At 42.1% G+C, this 22,640-nt stretch overlaps 2 protein-coding genes across 4 annotated transcripts in view; both read right to left on the reverse strand.

Moving 5' to 3' along the window:
• Positions 1 to 7,586, reverse strand: part of WASHC3 (WASH complex subunit 3) — a 57,090-nt gene extending 49,504 nt beyond the window's left edge. For 2 of the 3 annotated variants that reach the window (XM_068663946.1, XM_068663927.1), the window contains exons 1-5: positions 7,429 to 7,586; positions 6,243 to 6,341; positions 3,891 to 3,956; positions 2,357 to 2,482; positions 601 to 711 (exon numbers count right to left, since the gene is read on the reverse strand). In XM_068663946.1, the coding sequence (XP_068520047.1) occupies positions 601 to 711; positions 2,357 to 2,482; positions 3,891 to 3,956; positions 6,243 to 6,341; positions 7,429 to 7,584 (558 nt within the window). In that variant the 5' untranslated portion in view covers positions 7,585 to 7,586. The remainder of the gene's footprint in view (positions 1 to 600; positions 712 to 2,356; positions 2,483 to 3,890; positions 3,957 to 6,242; positions 6,342 to 7,428) is intronic. The other variant, XM_068663938.1, reaches the window with a different exon arrangement.
• A 6,047-nt stretch (positions 7,587 to 13,633) lies between these two features.
• On the reverse strand, positions 13,634 to 15,396 carry LOC137850256 (heat shock transcription factor, Y-linked-like). The gene is made up of 2 exons (XM_068670349.1): positions 14,800 to 15,396; positions 13,634 to 14,394 (listed from the first exon to the last, which is right to left on the reverse strand). Exons 1-2 carry the CDS (start codon positions 15,364 to 15,366, stop codon positions 13,729 to 13,731), a joined length of 1,233 nt encoding a protein of 410 aa, XP_068526450.1. The 5' UTR covers positions 15,367 to 15,396; the 3' UTR covers positions 13,634 to 13,728.
• Between the last annotated feature and the right edge of the window lie 7,244 nt (positions 15,397 to 22,640).

A 22,640-nucleotide genomic window follows, 5' to 3' on the forward strand; every position in this document is an offset into this window, starting at 1 on the left:
CTCCCCTTCATTCATTTTCACGCAGGTAAATATTGAGATTTTACTCATTTATTTTCTAATGATCCACAGAAAAGACCACAGATAAAGAGGGAAACAAAATGTGTATTGTGAAAAACAGGGAGCTGAAGTGGAACCAAGTAGTTAACCAATTTTTATCATTCTATTTTGAGCCCTATGGGAACATCCAACACTCTGGAGTATACAAGCAAAGTTTTGTTTTGTACCCTACAGCAAAAACAAGCTGTAAGCACGTCTGCGTGTATGTAATGACACCAATTCTGTCAGAGTAACTACACTTCCAATCAAATGTTCTATAACTCCAGCTAGCTTCACTCTGCATTTACACACCTTCACACCTTCAGTTCAGAATTACTTTGGCAGAATTTTGTAGGAAGATCTTGCCTGAGGCTGTCTGCAGGAATACACTACATTAAGTCATTCTTTAGAGAGGATGTGCTAGAAATGTGTCAATATTATCCTAGCTTAAAGATTATTAATGTAATATAGATCTTCTGGTAGTTAATGTTCACTTAGAGCTGTGTGTGAAGTTTCACTTAAAAATAACTGTGTACCCAAAGAATGATTAGAGAATTAACTTACCACTTGTACCATTTTGAGATATCTGGCGTATCTTGGGTCCTTGGCCACAGTTTTGATATTTTCTGTTACTACTTCTGTTTTCTGTAATGATTCTTCATGTACATTGTTCTGCTGTATACAAAGAAGATAACACTTTAGTGGTTAGGTATGCAGACCAGAAGTAAGGAGAGATTTCAATCCATAAGATTTGTAACTTAAGGGTAAAAAGCAACTTTTCTTACCTCATGAATATTCTGACCTATACTCACAGTACTACAGATTTCTGAGATGTATGAATGAATACACAAAACCCAGCTCTTTTGTTATTGACTGTTACAAGTGTGACTATTTAAATACTTTCAGCAACAATTTAAAGTTATTGCCCAATACATGAGAAAAAAAAAATCAGTACTGAATTCAAAGGCAGTATTGTCAAAAGAGTTATGGCAGATACAGGTCCATGAATTATGAAGTTGGAGTAGTCAAACAAAAATGAGGAGTGGAAAATAATACAGACTAGGGTTACTTTCCCCATTGGACTTGATTTACAACAAGTTGATCAAGACAAGCAATAAAATGTGCAGTGATTAGCCAATGCTACAAGACATCTTCATAGCCTAAAAAAGCTGTTAAGTTCATTGCATTCAATAAATAAAATAGAACTAATTTAAATGCTTACTTTATAGGATATACATATACATAATCTTTTAAAATTAAAATATAATCTCCAACAGGTCCAACGTATTTCCTCTGCAAACTATTCAACTTCATACAGAACAAGTAACTTTTAAATTGTAATTTTTAGTATAAACCATTAATGGATGACATAATGAAATGAAAGAATCTTTGAAAGCAATTAATTAAAAAAAAAAATAAAAATGACAAGGAGCTGCAGTACTGTGTATATGACAACAGAAAAACGCGTATTTGCTATTAACCCAATGACTTGAAAATAGAATTGGAAACCTTTTCAGGAATATTTGTCCCTACCCTAATATCTGAGAAACTTTGAAGAGAACAAAATAAATCCAAGTTATTTCCTAATAGGAGTAAAACCTGTAATGCCTGCTGTCCATTCTGACTTCTATGTTGCTAGGAGCAATTAGTCTAGAGATATAATGTTTAACAAGCAAAGAAAGGCAAGAAGAGTACTCCCAGCTACTGTTGCTTCACAGTCACAACAAATAAGACAGAGTGGAGACTAGAATTGAAGATTTCCAAATACTATTGCAGGTGAAAGCACAAAACATCTTAATATCGATCACTTATAATAAGCTGGCATTTTCTGTACATAAATGATTACACATATAAAACATTCACTGTAATAACCTCTTTAAAATAAAGTCTGCTAAAAACTTCAATTTGAGCTGAAAGCTCATTCTAAAAGCAGAAAATAACTGGAATTATGTGATTTGAACTGCTATCTTTCATTCATGACCTTCACAATAGCCTGATGTAATTTATGTTCATATTTTAGTGTGATTGAACAAAGAGGAAGACAGCATTTACTATTAGATTTCAGTTAGTTCTAATGATTTAAGCCAATTTTTTAAGAAAGGGTATATCCCTTTTTTGTTTTAAAAGCCACTCACTTAAAGTTTCATTAATGAAAATGTATTTTTAGATCTTTACAGTTGGCTTGACTGTCTTCTTTAAGTAGACTTGCTTCTTCCATCTATTTTGGATGAGATTAGAAACTTGATATGGAGAAGTATATTAAGAAGTATATTCCTTCAGTACATTAGTTATTTTCACTATAGTTATTTTCACTACTTACACCACATTGAGGTGAGACAGCTGCCTGTTGATCTGTAGTAGATGCCACAGGACCATTTGTAACACTATTCACATTTGCACTGGACACTTCAAATTTGACATCTTCTAGGCCAGGAATAGAGGATAACTGAGCATACAAAACATGATCAAATAAGCAACGAGCATATTCTAAGTCTACACATACAAGAAAGTCTGCAGTATTCTGCTTACAACACATTCCCACAGCTAAGTTTCCAATTGGTGGAACTGTAACTTTTTATCACTAGCTTTTGTATTTTGATTAAAATAAATAAATAAATAAATAAATTCCTATTCAGGTGGCTTCTACAACAAAAAACCCAAAACACTCCATTAAAGCTTCTTATTAACACAGGGCTGCAGCGCAGGAAAGGCTTCAACAGCTTCCCAGGATTTTGCTACTGCATGTATCAACCATGCAAAAAACTGGGCCATGTTCTCTGCTACTTGTTCCACAGTGAAAGAAATCATGAGCAGAATGACTGTTACCTAACAACATATGGAGTGTCTGGTTACAGATTTTGTAATTTTTGGTGTGTCTTTTTTTTTTTTTTTTTTTTTTTTAAGAAATGCTGAGATCAGATATTACATACAAGCCAGATATCTATCTGAAGGAAATTCAATTTAACACGATTATGAAAAATTCTGCAAAATGATCAATACTGGTCATTCCTCAGTATTTTGGAACAAATGAAAGTTAATAGTTGCTGTTTGTATTACTGCAGTGTTTTTTTTCCACAAAGATCTTAATGAAGGGTTTCAAAATGTTCTGTACCTGCTCCCAGGAGCAATTTCTGTTGTCTTTTCTATCATTAATGAGAGGACTGATTAAAATTTTACATTTTTTTTTCTTTTAACAGATTAAATAATAATACATATCTGTAGGTTACCTCCCTTTATTACTTTAGCTGAAGAACATACATCAGACACATTTGAGTTAGTTTAAAGCTTTCTGAGGTCACATTTCAATACCAAAAGCTTTACAAGGGATCTATCTGGTTACTCCTTCCAGCTGAAATCTTTACAATCCAGCACCACTTACAAAGATGCTTTTGCTTTAAAAAGGAGTCAAGAACTTATTATTGATTGTATGGCAAATGCATTTTCATACTATAGCTTTTGCAATACAATTTGCTTATTTTAATATAGGAAAAATTCCCTCCACTTTCTTAAAACCAAATTTTGCAATAAAGTCAACACAAGGAAGCTGTCATTTAGTTCAGCTGCCCTTTCATGATCCAAATGTTCCTTTCCAGTCCTGTACACATAACAGGGACAAAAACAACATTTCCACTATATGCTGTCTGCTCCTTTCTTCCATATCCACTACACGTTCAAGCATTACACAATATCAATGGAAGGCATGCAAAAAGATAGTTTGCCTGGTAAGCATTTTCTGTTAGCTGCTTCAAATCATCATAAAAAACTTATTTGCTCAATTCAAACTATGAAAAGGAAGCTAGTTTATATGATCTGGGAATCTGTCATTGTTAAAAGTCAAATGAATGCATACAAACCTTGGCATCCAGTATATTGAGGGTTGTTTCTATTTGTTGGATACGGAGAGAGAGTGCTGACAATTTCTAGGACAGAAAACAAGTAGGATGTGAAAACACTCTCCTAGGCCACTTGTATATATGCAACTGTTCACATTCAGCTAAACAAAACCACTTTTGGTTTCAACCTGCTGAAGGCAGAGTAGAGTATAAATGAGATAACACTGCTATGAACTAAACAAAGCAACACCATCTCTTTTAGTACAGCAGCTACTGTAGATCAAATTTCAAATACTTTTATTAAACAGTATTCCCAAATAATGACAGACAGAAAGGAAGACAAGCTACGTACAAAAGAAAGCCAATATATACAGGGTATTACTTTGGGCAACTGGAGAATAATGGGAAACATACTGTACTCTCACAGTGAACCAAAGTAACTTTCTTCAAAGCTTTTTCCAAATGTTAAAGAAGAAAAGATGCAATGCGTGCGTACGTAACTGAGCACATACAAAGTAGAAAAATCTTACAAAGAATACATCAGGTGAATTAAAGGCCTATATAATCAAAAAGTATAGTGAACCAGAAGTAACCAGAAGGTTTATATTGCTGCAGGTGTACTTTAATCAAATTTTGACACTTTTTTTTTTCTTTTAAATGCAACGTAAGTTTTTCTAAATAACTCTACGAGAACTGTCACTCTTTTAGCTAATCATTACCATACTCCAACAGACCTGTCCAAGTGAATCTGGCTAGCATGCAGGCTGGCAGATATGTACCATTTTGACAGCTTTCTGGCACATTGGCAAGATTCTGCCTGGCTCTTAGGCAGAACTTTAACACCCTAAGAAAATGGCAGTTCTGCCAATATGCTAGAAAAAGTAAGAAGAGACTGACAAGAGCTAGTCTTTTTGGATAGTGCACTGACTTGTTTACAGATGGCTCTTTGTTCATGAAGAGGAGTATAATCCTTTTGACAGGAACTATACGGTCTGCAACTAGCGGGGAATGGGGAGGAAACATGCACAAAAGTCAGTTATATAACTTTACAGGTCAGTTTGACTAAACAAGAACCAAGAAACTTAGAGGTGAGGATGGTGTTAGCCTTAAATTTCCTGACTTCTGTTGCTTTGCACTGGGACCTTTCATGTGAAAACACTTCTGTACTTCAAAAATACAAAAAAAAAAAAAAAAGTTTTTCAAGGAGTTTATAAAGTAACTATTTAGTCTCTTGCTTAACAACATATTTAGGTTAACGGGTAACTGTTTTATTAACTAGACATCACAGCCTTGCTCTCTGCTGAAAGCGGCTTTATATACACCTGTGCTTTGATTTCTATAGTGTCTGTGTAACAGGTAACACTGAGATCACACAACGGTTTACTTTTAGATGACTGACAGCATCACAAGGCAGTTACACTGTCCCACATATAAAGATAAAATAGGTTAAAAAAATCCAGATTTTTTTTTTCCCTCTGAGGCTCCATATGTTGACATGGTAGCCCAACTTTATACTTGTTACAGGTCCGGATCTAAACTTTACTAACAAATAACGGAATTTCTCAGATTACTTGGCTTATTGTAATTAGGTTTGACAACTGGTGCTGGCTAGGGCTGTATAGTAGCCTTCTTAAGTAAACTAGTGAACAGTTACAAAAAATGCTAATGACAAAAATGTTAAGCTTCAAGTCACATTAGAAAACACCCTTTATACATGCCAAGGAGCACTCTTCTATTCTGTGGTGGATACTAGTCCTGTCAGTCTGATATATTTCCACTGACATTAAATTCAGCATAAAAGCTTACTAAAAATTTCTAATAACTATTTTTTTCTCTATTCCCCCAAAACACTAAAATCAACTGCATCATGTTCCATACTAATTACTTGACAAAAATGTCTCTTTTCACATAAAATTATTTACTTTCAGAGTTTAGCATTCCATTCTTTTAAAGTAAAGGTGGAAAAACTCTGAAAGCAAGTTCTGATGCAGTATTCTAGAACACATTTGAGAGAGATACTGACTGTCACATGGTTTCAACGCCATAGGAATACAGCAGCCTCTTTCCAGAACAAGAACAACATATTCACAGATTGAACAACTCCAAAAAAAAGTCTTCATATATCAAAGTTCAAAGACTATGCCAAATGCAAAAGTTCAAGGACACTGGGTTAAGTGTGATATAGCAGGTCATGTGGATACGCTGGTGCAAAAATCTGTCCTAACAATTTAGTCAGGATGAACCTTGAACAGAAAGCAGACTAAATTCTAAAGCTACAACCTTTAATGCAGCAAAAATACCAAAGTGAATGGTTCTTACTGCTAGGATTTATTTTCACCATATAAGCTAAAGGATGGAAAATAACAAACATACCTCTTCACAAACAGTAGAAAAGCGGTTCAGAAATTGCACCGTGTGAACCACAAACTGGTTTAGAAATGCTACAGTTCTTTTCTGCTGAATAGCAGGAACCTGCATTAAACAATATAAGAAAACGAGTTTACATGTAAGTTCTCAGATTTGGACTGAAACACCTGTTAGAAATGCAAATATTCTAGGAAAAAAAAAAATATATATATAAAAATCAGCCTTAAGTGTGCTTGATATGAATGCATAAGTACATAATATATACTTTCTGTTTGTGTATGTATATATATAGAGAGAAATCCTTTTCCACTAATAATCTACGAAGCGTACACTTGAAACGCTGAGGGATACCTAGAAAAAAGAACAACATCTACTAAATAAAGGAATGTAATCTTACTTAAGAAAATACTTCTGGATGAAATTATGAACTATCCTGAAAATTAGCATTAAAATAAATAAATAAATAAATATATATATATATATTTTTTAAAAAAAGAGGGCAAAAGTCATTCCTTCTGAAGCTTAAGGAAATTAAAACTTGGGTCATCCACTCAAGTTACAGCTGAGAACATCAAACCCCAAAATCACTAGTAGTAGAATCTCTGGCTCAGTGTTTAGGGACTATATACAGGGGATATATATATATATATACACATATATATATGTACATATATATACACACACACACATTAGGGACTGTATATTTTGTTTTCAAGCAGGGATAACCCTAACATTAAACTTCAGTCACTCCTCCAAACTCGGATCTGACGCAGGCGTACTTTCCAAGCTAAAAAGCAGAAGGTCGCGTTTGTGAAGAAGGGCAGTGGGTGCTTGTTACGGTGGCCAGCTCGCACCTGTATTTAACCCACTACAGGAGGCTGGGGTGCAGCACCCGCACAGAAGGGGCCCCAGAGCAGAGCGCGGTGCTGCACCGAGGTCTCTCTGGAAGCCGGCCGGGTTTTGACCCAGCGCAGGCCCGCCGGGTTTTGACCTCTTCCTCGGCCTCACCCCCACCTCAGCCCTCGCCCCGTGCCCCTGCACAGCAGCCTCCGCTGCGCTTCAGACAGAGCCCGGCCGGAGCCTGAGGGGGCGGCTCCGAACCGGGGCCACCGCGGGGCAGGAGAGGGGAGGGGAGGGGAGACGGGACGGGGCCCGCCCAGCAGCCGAGCCCCGGGCGAGGCGCAGCCCGTACCTTGGTGAGGTCGATGCCGGAGCCCACGATGGGCAGCCCGTCCGCGTCCATCCCCGAGGGGCGGCGAGCACCGGGCAGCCCCCGCCCGCCGCACCTCACGGGCAGCGGCCTGGGCACGGGCACAAAATGTCCCCTCCCCGCCGTACGGGAGCGCATGAGCGCTCCCCGCATAGCGCCTCATGGGAAGTGTAGTTCGTGGTCCCTCTGCCAGGGAGGTGTCTGCCTGCTCTGGGGGTGTAAATGATGAGCTCTGGAAGACCCAGCGGTGTTCTGAAAGAGTTTGAAGAGCTGTAACCGTGTCATGAAAGATCCCTGTATTGGATCTGAACAACTCTCTGAGTTGGGAGGTAATAAAATTTATTGCCTATTAGTAAAAGGCTAGAGAAGTAAGAAACAAAGGAAAGAAACCAAAAACACTTTTTCCCCCATCCACCCTCTTCCACCTCTGCCCTCTCGGGTGGCACAGGGGAATGGGGAATGGGGGCTGTGGTCAGTCCCTAACACTTCGTCTCTGCCACTCCTTCATGGTCACTCTCTGCCCCTGCTCCACGTGGGGTCCCTCTCATGAGATGCCGTCCTTCCCCAACTGATCCTGCGGGGGTTTCCCACAGGCAGAAGCTCTTCAAGATCTGCTCCAACATGGCTCTGTACCACAGGGTCCATCCATCAGGAGCAAACTGCTCCAACACGCGTGCCCCATAGGTGGCAGCTCCCCCCAGACTCCGGCTCCTGCATGGGCTCCTCTCCACAGGCTGCAGGGGAACTTATGCTCTGGTGCCTGGAGTACCTCCTGCCCTCCTTCTTCACTGACCTTGGTATCTGCAAGGCTGTTTCTCACCACTTTCTCTCTCCCAGCTGCTGTTCAGCAGCATTTTTTCCCCCCTTTCTTAAATATGTTCTCGCAGAGGTGTGAGCAATGTCTGGCTCAGGCCAGCAGCAGGGCCCTTATCTAACATGGGGCAGCTTCTGGATTCTTCTCACAGAAGCCACTCCTGTGGCACCCCACTACCAAAACCTCATCACATGAGCTCACTACAGCAGTTCAAATTGCCGTCTTGGCAGAGGAGGGATGGCTTTCTGTGTGGTTACTGAGCTCGATCAAATCAGCCAAGGTGTATGATGAACACCAAAATCTGTGTATATGGAAGAACGGCGTTACAGACTGAGACCTTATCTTGCTGGCTTTAGTAACAAAAATATAAAGAACTCTGCTACCCCATGCTAGTTCACCTGTGATACTTCAGGAGAACAGCAACATAAACAAATTTGATAGGTTTAATATAGTTTATAGGAATTGTGTAAATTATTTTTGTGGAAAGAAACTGTTAAATGAACCAAATGAACTATGTTACCACCTTAATTACCTCAAAAAAATCCCTAAATTACATATAAGAAGCATTAATCTCATTTACCATAAAATGTCCACACATGCAAGAAGCATTAATCTCATTTACCATAAAATGTCTGTAATGTAAGTTTTCCAGGCAATACTACTGCAATTTAATAATGTAAATGCTTAGTTAAATCTTATCTGAATCTATTGGTCTGTAAAGTTGGACAAAAATCTCACAAGAATATGATCTTCTGTGAACTTTATGGTACTTCCTGCTTTTAATTTGGCAAAAGAAAAACACTGCGTAGAAAACTGCAACACAGCACTTTTTTTCCCAGCTGGAATTAGGAAATGCAGGGTATGAAAAGTGAAAAACAGAGAGTACAGGAAAATGATCCTTTTTGTTTGTTTGTTTTAAACTTCTTGAAAATGTTTTAATTGAACTGTTTTGTTAAACTGGAGCTTACAATAGTTGAACCCCCAGTGGAAGAATTTATTTAAAACATAAAATATAAATTGATAATATACAAATTTACACTGTGTATGATTTAGAAGTGTATTTTGTATCAGCATGCATATTGGATGATGAATGTCAAATTAAGGAATAAATACTTCACAGTACTTAACTGATAGTAATTGATGCCCTACAGATGTGTATGTACATATGCAGGTGTTTAAAGACAAAGTCATGAAGGGAAGATTAAAGACTAACAGTTATGAAAATGCATTCTAACTGACATGAGCATTGCGAAGATGTTAATCTCAGAGATGCTGAGGCTAACTTGGAGTGCAAGTTAGAGTGCAAGTTAGCTGAGGATAACTTGGAGTGTAAGCAAAAGCTGTGTGTACAGCTCAAAATTTCGTCTTCATCATTAGCAGAGAAACATTTTGTCTTGTGATTAGCATGCACTAAGAAGTAAGGACAACAGCACGGGTTTCAAAACACTGAAACTGATCTGCTACATATATTTTTATATGCACAAAGTCAGAGCTGCTAGTCAATTGCAAAACAGAACTGCACAAGCTGAAAAAACTGGCGATTGCTACTGTAACTTACAATGTTCATATGCATTTTATATGCTTATATACAGTTACAGCTCCCCAGACATAAAATTCTGTTAGAATCAGCATAGAACTCTAATAGCTATACAATTGAGAGGTAAGTTAAACAGAAACAAAAAGCTGATCCAAAAAAAATTCCAGACATAGTGTCACCTGATCCTCCATAGGGGCAACAGTTGTTTTTGCTAAGGTGGTCCAATGAACAGCTGAAAAGGTCAAAGTGTGGATTAGCATTTTTTTGATTTCCCATAGAGTCTTCTAACTCCATGCTTATGAAGGGAATTCTGGCAAAGCTTTCCATACAGAACTCATATTGCCTTAGTGATTTTCCCCCAACTGAATCAAAAAGAAAAGCATCTACCTCAGTAATTTAGGTATGTCAGAATATGTACAAAGCTAGCCAGCAGAGAGTTCAGATAATTATTATCCTTGACTGTTAAGCATACTGAGAAATGCAAATCTCAGCTGTTACACACGTTCATTTTAAAAAATAAAATGAAAATTAAACAGTAAATGACTTGTAGTTCTCTGAAAACAGCTCTTTCATTTTCAATTTTCCAGCTTCCATGCTAAGGCAACATCAGAGGATTAACTAATTCATTTGCTCTGTAGGGAAGAAGTTAGGGAGCATGATAAAAAACATCAGGTCTTCATTTTTATTTTTATTTTTATTTTTAAATACCCATTTTACACATGAAATAATTGATAGGAAGAGCCTTGAACTTGGCAACATCATCCCAGTTCTTGGTAAATTGTTTTATGTAGTCCTTAAAAACAGACTTAAAAACCAAGCATCTTGCTTTCTGAGTTATGTACACAACAAAAGAATTTCTGTCTATTGCCCCCCTGCAGTTTGAGCAGCTCCAAATACAGAATAATAATAAAAAAATACAGAATATCAGTCAAAGTGTACATGCACATGCCTAGTGCAAATTGCCTTTGTCAATGTGTACTGAGTATACTGTATGATATTTGGCATACCAAAGTGGTTTTGCACTGAAGGGCAGAAGAAAAGCTGTTTCAGTTTCACCATAGTACATATGCAGGAGTATAGCAGTGCCCCAGTCCAATGCTTTCTTTCAGACCCACAAAGATTTTCAGCTGTGTTTGTGAGCCAGTTATATCTCCTGTTAAACCTATTATTCCCTGGTCAAAATCCGTGGATAAGAAGTGAATGAAGTGTTATATCTTGAAACATCCCCACTCATCTTGCAGGTTAAGTGCACACCAGTCAAGACTGGACAGTCTTCCAAAGCTATCTTAATATTAACACATTGTGTAAGTTCTAGCTCAGCATTTTCTGGTTTCCTACACACAGGGATTTCCTTTTGGTTATATATGCTCAGCCAGTTGCTTTTAACTCTCTACAGCCCAAGACAAAAAAGGGAAAATTTATTTATTTATTTTTATGGCTTTTAGGCAGCTGAGTCCAAATGGAAAACAATTAGTGTGTCTCTGGCAAGCAGAACACAAAAGAGTCCTGCATTATATGGACTTGAGGGACTTGAGTCCTATGGCAACACCTGGAACAGGTCCACTGGATCCTCTGGATGGTGACAGGGAGGAGATGAGTCAAACTGCTGCTCACTGCAGGAAGCATATTAGATGCAGTAAGTCCACTTGCTACATTACAAAGGAGAATGGTGAAGGTCCTTACAGCTTGGCTGCTTATCTGCACTTTGAAAAAATCATCTGTATTCTGGCACATCGTTTAAGTAGGTTCTGCTTCCCATTTCTGGAAGGAAATAATTTAAAGCACAAATAATACATTTAATCGAGAAACAAACAAACAAAAAACATATTTAATGCATTCACCTGTAATTAGTATATAGATTTCCACAGAACTTAGGCTATATTCAAGCAGTAATGAGCAGCTAGAGGTTTCCTATAAAAGGAGTCTTCTGTCCAACAAGCTACTGCACGGCACCTACAGGAAGGCTGGAGCTGGTTAATTCATAGCTGGTAACTGAAGGCTGAATATAATGGAAATTCCAGCAGCATCACAGGAAGAAGCTGTTTTTGCCAGGCTGAAATTTTCAGCAGATATCAGGCCATGACCTATCTTAAAGTAAGTTAAAAATATTGAAATGGGATTATTACTGCTTCCACTTTAAAACTAAATATTTTGAGATGGTTTTTGGATGTAATCTTTGCATCAGGATACACATCGTGTCCAACAAAGTGATGAGAAACTTCTGAGAAAAAACAGTAAACAAAACAATATTTTTTTATAAGTATTCATACACAGCTTTGTGGTGGTTTAACCCAGCAGGCAGCAGCTTTTTTATTTCTTTCTTTCTTTCTTTCTTTTTTTTTTTTTAAAGTAAAAACTCATGGGTAGAGTTTAATAAGTTTAATAAGACAGAAGTACAAGACAGAAAAGGAAGGGAAATAATACAAATGATAAGAGAATGTACAAAGCAAGTGGTGCATAATGCAGTTGCTCACCACTTGCTGACTGATGCTCAGCCTCCACCCTGAGCAATGACCACCCAGCCCCGCCGAAGCTCTATTGCTCAGCATGACACCACACACATGCTGTGGGACATCCCTTGGGCCAGTCTGGGTCACTTGTCCAGATTCTGTAAACTCCGATCTCCTGGTGCACCCTCAGCCTACTTGCACGCAGGGCAGAATGAGAAGCTGACAAGTCCTTGGCTCTGTGTAAGCACTGCTCTACAACAACTGAAATGTCCATGTGTTATCAGCATTCATTTTCTTCTAAATCGAAAACATGCGCATACCAGCCCCTGTGAAGAAAAAGAACCCTATCCTGGCTGAAACCCGCACCGCTCTTTACCTGATTTTCCCCAAGTCTCACAGCAGAAGATCCAAAGCAATGGTATTTGGCATGTTAAAGGAAAGGGGTTTTACAATTTAAAATACTTCTCCAATTTGTATCCATTATAATACTCTTAGAAGAGTAAAGGCTCAACATGTCTCTTTTCATAGCTTCTGAACTCTGTTCTCTGTTTTTTCAGGTTTGGACTCTCCAAAGCCATTGGTTTCTCAGCTCCTTCGTAAAAGTTAGCTCAGAAATTGAATCAAGGGTTGTTCCTGCCTGCCAATTTAGTGTGAACTTTGCAAGCATTCACCCCAAGGTGAATTGGGGATGGTATTAATGTTACACATATCTTAAGCGTGGGAGGCAGAGGGATTTGGCCAACCTCTTTTGGGTGGTTTGTGGGGACAGGACAAGGGGCAATGGCCACAACATGGATGACAGGAAGTTCCGCAGCAGCGTGCGAAAGAACTTCTTCACAGTGAGGGTGACAGAGCACTGCAACAGGCTGCCCAGGGAGGCTGTGGGCTCTCCTTCTCTGGAGATATTCAAGGCCCGCCTGGATGCCTACCTGGGCAGCCTGCTCTCAGGAACCTGCTTTGGGAGGGGGGTTGGACCCGATGATCTCCTGAGGTCCCTTCCAACCCCTACAATTCTGTGATTCTGTGACATTCCCTTTCTGAGTCTTCCATAATTCAAATGCTGTTATTTAATTCCTCTATCCTATCTTTCCGTTAGAAGTCATCATTAGGAAGAGCATCCGCAGTGCATGTGGCATGCAGACATTTTCCAGTCTTTTACTCTCTGTGGCTAAGAACCTCGAGAGCTGGTCTGTTCTGGAAAACGATCCAATTGATGTTAGAACAGTTGCTTCTACTTCCTTTTGAGAGACCAAATACCAATTCAATCGGAGATTTCCCCTTTTAAGAATAATACAAAAAAGACAACTGCAACGGCAAAAGTTTTATTGTGCAAACAGACTAAGTCCAGATTAACTCAATCTATGACCTAACCAAGTGGAACTGGGAAAGTTTTCTTATTGTAACAGATGAACTCCAGCACTATCAACCTATGAACTAAGAGACTATGAACGTGTGAGGGGGTGCTGCTATCTGTGCTCTGTCTAGCGGGTGCCATGCCTGGGTGCCATTGTGTCTCCGGCAGCTGCCCTGTCTTGTTCGCAGGTGCAGGTCGGGCAGTGTGGGGCTGCCAGGCACTGCCAGCTGTATGGCTGCAAAAGGGCTGCAGCCGAGGCGACTGCCAGCAAGGCCAGTGGAAAGGGTAGCTGACGGCACGGAGGCAGGGCAGCCGGGGGAGCCTGCGGAGCTCCTGCGTTTGGGCACAGGGGGATGTGGGAAGGGAGGACGTGGTGTGGGGAGGGAGCAGGAGCGGCAGCTGAGGTGTGGCTGCTGCCTGCTAGCAGCAGGGAGGGGTCCAGACGCTGCTGCTTGGCCCTGCCTGCTGCTGCAGCAGGATCTGGCAGGGTGGGAGAAGCTCCCTGCGAGGCTGTCGGGGCTCCGCTGGCTTCAGGGGTGGCTTTTGCCCAGTGCCTGGGGACTGGGGACCCTGCGCGTGCCGCTGGCTGTGTTTCTGCTGGAGCTGCTGCCATGGGGTCGTCCTCCTCCATATCAACGTCTCTGCAGCCAGGCTGGGAATTTAGGCTGCTGCTGGGGCAGCTCTCATCCAGCCCCGCCTGCAGGGCCTTCCTCTTGGGGGCAACTCGTCGCTTGCAGTTCTTGAGCAGGTGGGGAGCAGCTCTCTTGAAGTTGGGGTTATAGTAGTAGAGTAGCTAAAAAATGCAAAGGAGAAGAATTAGTTGCTCCGTGTTTGGGACTGAGAAACAGCAATAGACAAGAACTGGGGATTTTAATTGGTAAAGGCAATCCTGGCTTAGCAAGATCTATTGGTCGGTTTAAGCCTACAACTTAATGATCCAGTCCTGATGATCCAGTCCTGGTGCGTTGCAAATGGCTGAAAATAAAGAGACTCCTCAGAGCCTGATTTATTGATCTTTGTGTTCCATGGGTTCAAACTCATTGGGTACCACCCAAATGAACGTTATCTGCATTTCTACCCCTCAGCAATGCTAGCTCTAAAACACCTGGAAGTAGCCTGAACAAGCAAGTCAGATCAGAACATCTGCTGTTATCAGAATACTGTGAGAATTGGTTCACGCGTGGAGCAATGGAGGTACCTTCCTAGGAGCAGAAAATGCATCCTCTTCTTTAGGAAGATCAGGAAGCGAGGCAGAGCTTTGCGGGTCCTGCTGCAGTTTTCTGAATCCATAGAGATTAAGCTGACGGATGAAACTTTGCATTCTCTCAGTCTCAAAAACTCTCGGAGGGCTTGTCCTTCCCAGCACTTCCGCTTCAAACATTTCCTTGTCGATCACGATACAGGTTCCAGAGTGACCCCACCAGATGGCCTTAAATTCCTCACTTTCAGCCAGTTGCCAGAGTTTCCTTGGGAAGCCGAGGGATGAGAAGACGTTGTCCTGGCCAGCGTCCTCCTCAGAAGAATGATGAGGAAGGTGTTTGGTCTCAGGGTCCTCAGGGAGAGCTTGGGGATCTTTTTCTCCCCTTGTTGATGCTCCAGGAGCATCACAAGCTGCTCCTTTATCCTGTGCCAGAGGCTCAGGAGCAGGGGAGTCCGAAGACTCAAACAGCTCGTCTGGAGCAAAGCCGTACGCCATGTCTTCTGGCAGTGGCTCCTGTTTGATGTCATTTATCTCGTTGTCACTCGAGTTTCCGTCTGCAGCCATTTCTGCCAGAGGCTACTGCTGGTGCTGCCAGTCAGCCAGTGAGGCTCAACAGACTGTCTGGGGGTTCTGGTGGGGGAAGCTCAAACGTCACCGTGACGACCCAGTGTCACCATCACAGTGACATCACAGTGTGGCTCTGTCTGGAGTAGCCGGAGCAGGCATATTGCTGGTCCTGCAACGTAGCTACGGGTGTTTTGACTCAAGAGCCAAGAAGCAAATCAAGCCATTTAAAAGGGATCAGCCCTCACCTGGCCATTGCTTCCCCTTCCCTGTGTGGTCCCCTGAATAGCCCCCTTCCAGCCTCCTTGATGTCCCTCCGGCTTCTCCAGCTGGGGAGGGAAATCAGGCTCCCAGGCAGGCAAGGTTAACACAAGCAAACAGCAATCTCTTACCAGTTTGTCACTGTTCCTTGCAAATGCTTAGGGACTTCAATAGCGCTGCTTCAGCAAGGTGATGCTCTGCAATGCCAGTGGTCTGCCAGAGGCTGCTCTGTAGGTCCAACTAGAACAAGCCACTACGTACATTTTGAGAATGCCATGAACGGAAGATGTGCAACCCTTCCTTTCTTGATTCAGTTCCTAGGCTTTGATTGGATATGTTAGCAATTGAGAAAGCAAGCCAACACACTCAGTGTGTTCTCTTAGCCTTTTAAATCACCCCCCCCCCTTCTGCAGAATTCTCTTCATGTATCCTCGCAATGCCAACAAAGTCTACGAAAAAGGGTTTTCTGCTTGAAAGATAAAAGCAGGAAGCTATTTCCGTAAAGATTTAGTAGAAAGTACAGGTCTTTTCTGAGCCACAGTGTCAGCAAAGAGTTCAATGTCATACTAATTTCAGAGGCTGATGTATTCCATCAGTTTACCCTGATAAACTAACCACAACTTTTGTCTTCTATGAAGAAGTTAGTCAAGCCACTGAAGTCTTTAGACGCGTGCACAGGTATGTTCTTATCCACTTGCTACAGGCCTGAGCAATGAGCTTCAACAAAAGAAGCCTTCAGTGCCATCCTTTTTGCGTATGACTGAAAGACGCAACACAGATGCCACTTCAAAATCGCCAAGGTTCATTGCGAACAGCACACCCCGTCTGGAAGAATTTCTAGGGCTTCCTTGCCAACGTTTTCCTATCTTTCACTCACCTGTGCAACAAACAACAAATATTTCACCTGGCTGTGCATTCGTATTGCTTCTACCTCCTTGGAAAAGGGCCATACAACATAAACAAATGGAAAAGCTTACAAGGGAAGCAAACAATCACAAGCAACAGAAACATACAGTGCTCTTCTCCATACACCTCTGACTAAAAATTCATTTGGAAGAAAGCAGACTAGTCACAGTTCTATGACCAATGGCAGTGTGAACTAAATCTCCAGAACGGCAGGAGCAATAGAGCTTGCCTCTGAGACTGATAATCCCAGCCTCAGAAGGCTAATTTCTGCAGGACTTGATCAAGAACAAGGACAAAGCTAGTTCCATCTCCAACTTCTTGCTCTTGCATGTGGCAAGCCTTCACAAGCATTTTTGCAGTAGGGTGCTGGGCCTTGAAAAGCAGTCACACATCTTGGTCACTAACAGCTCACCTGGACTGCAGCTCCTGGTTTTTCCTGTGCGTCCAGTATAAGCTCCTGAATTTCAAGCTATATCTAAAGATACGCTGAATGCATGAAGTAGGAAAAGAAAGCAATGCGGATTAACATCACTGGGTCAGTTCTCTAAAAGCCAAAACGACAAACATCTATGAAAAAAAAAATCACAAAGACCCGAACGTCTCCCCTGCAACATACATTGGACATCCTTGTTATTGGTTCTGTGCTATTTTGACAGCGTGCAGAGGTTTCACTGTCGCTTCTGCAACATGAGAGAAGCCTGAATTTAGACCTATAAGCTGAATTCACATATGTGTGTCTTACGAACAAGATCTCTACATTACAGTTTAATTCTAGTGTTTTACCTACCCTGGGAATGTACTCATCTCACACCAAGTTTACGTATTTTTTTCCCCAAAGTGTAATAACAACACTACGTTCTTGAAAATAACTGGAGCAAGTGTCACCTTATGCCAGAGAGTAAGGTGCATGACTTCATTAGATTAAGCAACTAGTCTTCAGATTTGTATTGTTTTTTAAAATCAGAATGGAGACTTCCGTACTAGCCCTACTTAGACCGCATCCATTAAGTAAGGAATTACTACTGCTTTGAAGATGCTGCCCTACAGCTGGCCAGCTTTCTTGATGATTATCCTAGAAAATAATTTCTGTCTAGAAATGTGTCTAGATCTTCTGTCTCGTGTAGAACTCAGTATTATTTGCATAGTAATATAGACACACTTTGCACAGTATGAGAAAGAAGCTAGAAGTCAGTCTTTCCACAATGTTGACTTGACTTTATTCAGAAGAGGATGCTGTTCTATCCCCAGCTTCATCTCTCTGATTACCATATTGTAGGCAGACAAAACGTGGCAACCACCAACATCAGGAGATTAATACACCAGCTATTTCAGTCAGTTTTCCAAACACTGCATTGTCTAGGCGTACTCTCTTCTAAATCTGCAGTGGTTTGGGAGAACAAAGTACCCAATGACTAAGCATCTTCTGCATCTGCTTGATGGCCATGCTGGGTAGAGCTCATTTACTTTCCTCCAATCCAGTGAAGAATGGAACAAAATGGCATACACAAGTCCTCTGGCAGGGTGACACACTTCCAGTTAGCATCCAGAACCGTCTGGACCCATGCTAAGAGAAACAGTAGTTTACAGCCTTGAAGGCTTCTGAAGCAAGAATGCTAGAATGCACGGAAATGGTGAAAAGCTGCAAGGGTTAAGTTCAGACTGCACATTAGGAAAGAATTCTTTACTGTGGGGCGATCAAACCCTGGAACAGGCATCCTTGAGAGGTGCTTGACACCCCAGGACTTCCAGTGTTCCGGAGGCATTTGGGCAATGCCCTCAAGAATGGGCTCTAGCTTTTGATTCTCCTTGAAGAGCTCAGACAGTTGGACTCGATCTTTGAAGGTCCCTTCCAACTGAACTATCTTATTCTAGGAAAACTTGCTTCCAGCTCTCTCAAGATAGTAGCAGCATCATTTTGAACAAAAAGCTTGGCCAGATGATTGTAGCCGTTTTGTTCATTGCTAAAGGGGAAAAGAAATATCCATTAGGGAACTGTCACTTTGCACAGAAATACTGTTTCGATAGTGTTTTTGTTTATCTTACACATTAGAACATTAGCCTCCTTTAGAATTTAAATAATCAAGTTTTATTTTATTTTATTTTATTTTATTTTATTTTATTTTATTTTATTTTATTTTATTTTATTTTATTTTATTTTATTTTATTTTATTTTATTTTATTTATTTTGTGAAATAACACCTAGGAATGTGCTACATCAAGAGGAACTCATTCATTTCTGCATTACCACAGCTTGTCTTCCATGCCCTTTCACAATCGAAAGCCAACAGGCTCTGGACAACGCCAACATTAAGACAAGTGATGAGATGCTTGGTGAAATGGAATAACCAAAGGCAAAGCCTCCAGCAGCCTGATCGTGTGTGATGAAACACAATGCACTTCAGCAAAGACACCTAGAACACTGCTGTACGATTCTTGGTTGCATGCGAAGCAGTCATGCACTTTTGAGACTTATTTGCACAACTTCTCTGTGCTATTTTGCATGTTTTGAACTTTTGGTGCTTTTCTATAACAACCTGGAATAACCAAAACGTTTTTATAAGATTATCTGAATACTTACTTTTATTACTAAATCTGTTTTCGTTGCATTGTATGTGGGTGGGTAAATGACTGGGGGAAAAAAAAAAAAAAGAAAACAAAAAAGGGGGTCAAAAAGTTGCACGCAACTCATTATGACTGGATGTTACGGTAGTACCAAAATATTTACCCACATTTCAATCTGTTAGATACCCTTACACCAAATCTCTTTACTCTTTGTGGCACCTGGCTTTTGGATTAAATAATGTTCTTGCTTTCCATCGAAGGATCTCTAATATTGCATTAAGAATGACCTCTTTCATAGAAAGCCTAGCAAAGTAAGCTGTCTTTCAGATTTCACGATGTTGGACTCCTCACATTTCTATCCCTAGAAGTTGTTTATATTTGGGATTTGGAGTTACTTTCCTCCAAAATGCGCATACCAGCCCCTGTGAAGAAAAAGAACCCTATCCTGGCTGAAACCCGCACCGCTCTTTACCTGATTTTCCCCAAGTCTCACAGCAGAAGATCCAAAGCAATGGTATTTGGCATGTTAAAGGAAAGGGGTTTTACAATTGAAAATACTTCTCCAATTTGTATCCATTATAATATTCTTAGAAGAGTAAAGGCTCAACATGTCTCTTTTCATAGCTTCTGAACTCTGTTCTCTGTTTTTTCGGGTTTGGACTCTCCAAAGCCATTGGTTTCTCAGCTCCTTCGTAAAAGTTAGCTCAGAAATTGAATCAAGGGTTGTTCCTGCCTGCCAATTTAGTGTGAACTTTGCAAGCATTCACCCAAAGGTGAATTGGGGATGGTATTAATGTTACACATATCTTAAGCGTGGGAGGCAGAGGGATTTGGCCAACCTCTTTTGGGTGGTTTGTGGGGACAGGACAAGGGGCAATGGCCACAACATGGATGACAGGAAGTTCCGCAGCAGCGTGCGAAAGAACTTCTTCACAGTGAGGGTGACAGAGCACTGCAACAGGCTGCCCAGGGAGGCTGTGGGCTCTCCTTCTCTGGAGATATTCAAGGCCCACCTGGATGCCTACCTGGGCAGCCTGCTCTCAGGAACCTGCTTTGGGAGGGGGGTTGGACCCGATGATCTCCTGAGGTCCCTTCCAACCCCTACAATTCTGTGATTCTGTGACATTCCTTTTCTGAGTCTTCCATAATTCCAATGCTGTTATTTAATTCCTCTCTCCTATCTTTCCATTAGAAGTCATCATTAGGAAGAGCATCCGCAGTGCATGTGGCATGCAGACATTTTCCAGTCTTTTACTCTCTGTGGCTAAGAACCTCGAGAGCTGGTCTGTTCTGGAAAACGATCCAACTGATGTTAGAACAGTTGCTTCTACTTCCTTTTGAGAGACCAAATACCAATTCAATCGGAGATTTCCCCTTTTAAGAATAATACAAAAAAGACAACTGCAACGGCAAAAGTTTTATTGTGCAAACAGACTAAGTCCAGATTAACTCAATCTATGACCTAACCAAGTGGAACTGGGAAAGTTTTCTTATTGTAACAGTTGAACTCCAGCACTATCAACCTATGAACTAAGAGACTATGAACGTGTAAGGGGGTGCTGCTATCCGTGCTCTGTCTAGCGGGTGCCATGCCTGGGTGCCATTGTGTCTCCTGCAGCTGCCCTGTCTTGTTGGCAGGTGCAGGTCGGGCAGTGTGGGGCTGCCAGGCACTGCCAGCTGTATGGCTGCAAAAGGGCTGCAGCCGAGGCGACTGCCAGCAAGGCCAGTGGAAAGGGTAGCTGACGGCACGGAGGCAGGGCAGCCGGGGGAGCCTGCGGAGCTCCTGCGTTTGGGCACAGGGGGATGTGGGAAGGGAGGACGTGGTGTGGGGAGGGAGCAGGAGCGGCAGCTGAGGTGTGGCTGCTGCCTGCTAGCAGCAGGGAGGGGTCCAGACGCTGCTGCTTGGCCCTGCCTGCTGCTGCAGCAGGATCTGGCAGGGTGGGAGAAGCTCCCTGCGAGGCTGTCGGGGCTCCGCTGGCTTCAGGGGTGGCTTTTGCCCAGTGCCTGGGGACTGGGGACCCTGCGCGTGCCGCTGGCTGTGTTTCTGCTGGAGCTGCTGCCATGGGGTCGTCCTCCTCCATATCAACGTCTCTGCAGCCAGGCTGGGAATTTAGGCTGCTGCTGGGGCAGCTCTCATCCAGCCCCGCCTGCAGGGCCTTCCTCTTGGGGGCAACTCGTCGCTTGCAGTTCTTGAGCAGGTGGGGAGCAGCTCTCTTGAAGTTGGGGTTATAGTAGTAGAGTAGCTAAAAAATGCAAAGGAGAAGAATTAGTTGCTTCGTGTTTGGGACTGAGAAACAGCAAGAGACAAGAACTGGGGATTTTAATTGGTAAAGGCAATCCTGGCTTAGCAAGATCTATTGGTCGGTTTAAGCCTACAACTTAATGATCCAGTCCTGATGATACAGTCCTGGTGCGTTGCAAATGGCTGAAAATAAAGAGACTCCTCATAGCCTGATTTATTGATCTTTGTGTCCCATGGGTTCAAATTCATTGGGTACCACCCAAATGAACGTTATCTGCATTTCTACCCCTCAGCAATGCTAGCTCTAAAACACCTGGAAGTAGCCTGAACAAGCAAGTCAGATCAGAACATCTGCTGTTATCAGAATACTGTGAGAATTGGTTCACGCGTGGAGCAATGGAGGTACCTTCCTAGGAGCAGAAAATGCATCCTCTTCTTTAGGAAGATCAGGAAGCGAGGCAGAGCTTTGCGGGTCCTGCTGCAGTTTTCTGAATCCATAGAGATTAAGCTGACGGATGAAACTTTGCATTCTCTCAGTCTCAAAAACTCTCGGAGGGCTTGTCCTTCCCAGCACTTCCGCTTCAAACATTTCCTTGTCGATCACGATACAGGTTCCAGAGTGACCCCACCAGATGGCCTTAAATTCCTCACTTTCAGCCAGTTGCCAGAGTTTCCTTGGGAAGCCGAGGGATGAGAAGACGTTGTCCTGGCCAGCGTCCTCCTCAGAAGAATGATGAGGAAGGTGTTTGGTCTCAGGGTCCTCAGGTAGAGCTTGGGGATCTTTTTCTCCCCTTGTTGATGCTCCAGGAGCATCACAAGCTGCTCCTTTATCCTGTGCCAGAGGCTCAGGAGCAGGGGAGTCCGAAGACTCAAACAGCTCGTCTGGAGCAAAGCCGTAGGACATGTCTTCTAGCAGTGGCTCCTGTTTGATGTCATTTATCTCGTTGTCACTCGAGTTTCCGTCTGCAGCCATTTCTGCCAGAGGCTACTGCTGGTGCTGCCAGTCAGCCAGTGAGGCTCAACGGACTGTCTGGGGGTTCTGGTGGGGGAAGCTCAAACGTCACCGTGACGACCCAGTGTCACCATCACAGTGACATCACAGTGTGGCTCCGTCTGGAGCAGCCGGAGCAGGCATATTGCTGGTCCTGCAACGTAGCTATGGGTCTTTTGACTCAAGAGCCAAGAAGCAAATCAAGCCATTTAAAAGGGATCAGCCCTCACCTGGCCGTTGCTTCCCCTTCCCTGTGTGGTCCCCTGAATAGCCCCCTTCCAGCCTCCTTGATGTCCCTCCGGCTTCTCCAGC

This window comes from Anas acuta, chromosome 1 (assembly GCF_963932015.1).
Source record: "Anas acuta chromosome 1, bAnaAcu1.1, whole genome shotgun sequence".
Classification (NCBI taxonomy): Eukaryota; Metazoa; Chordata; class Aves; order Anseriformes; family Anatidae; genus Anas; species Anas acuta.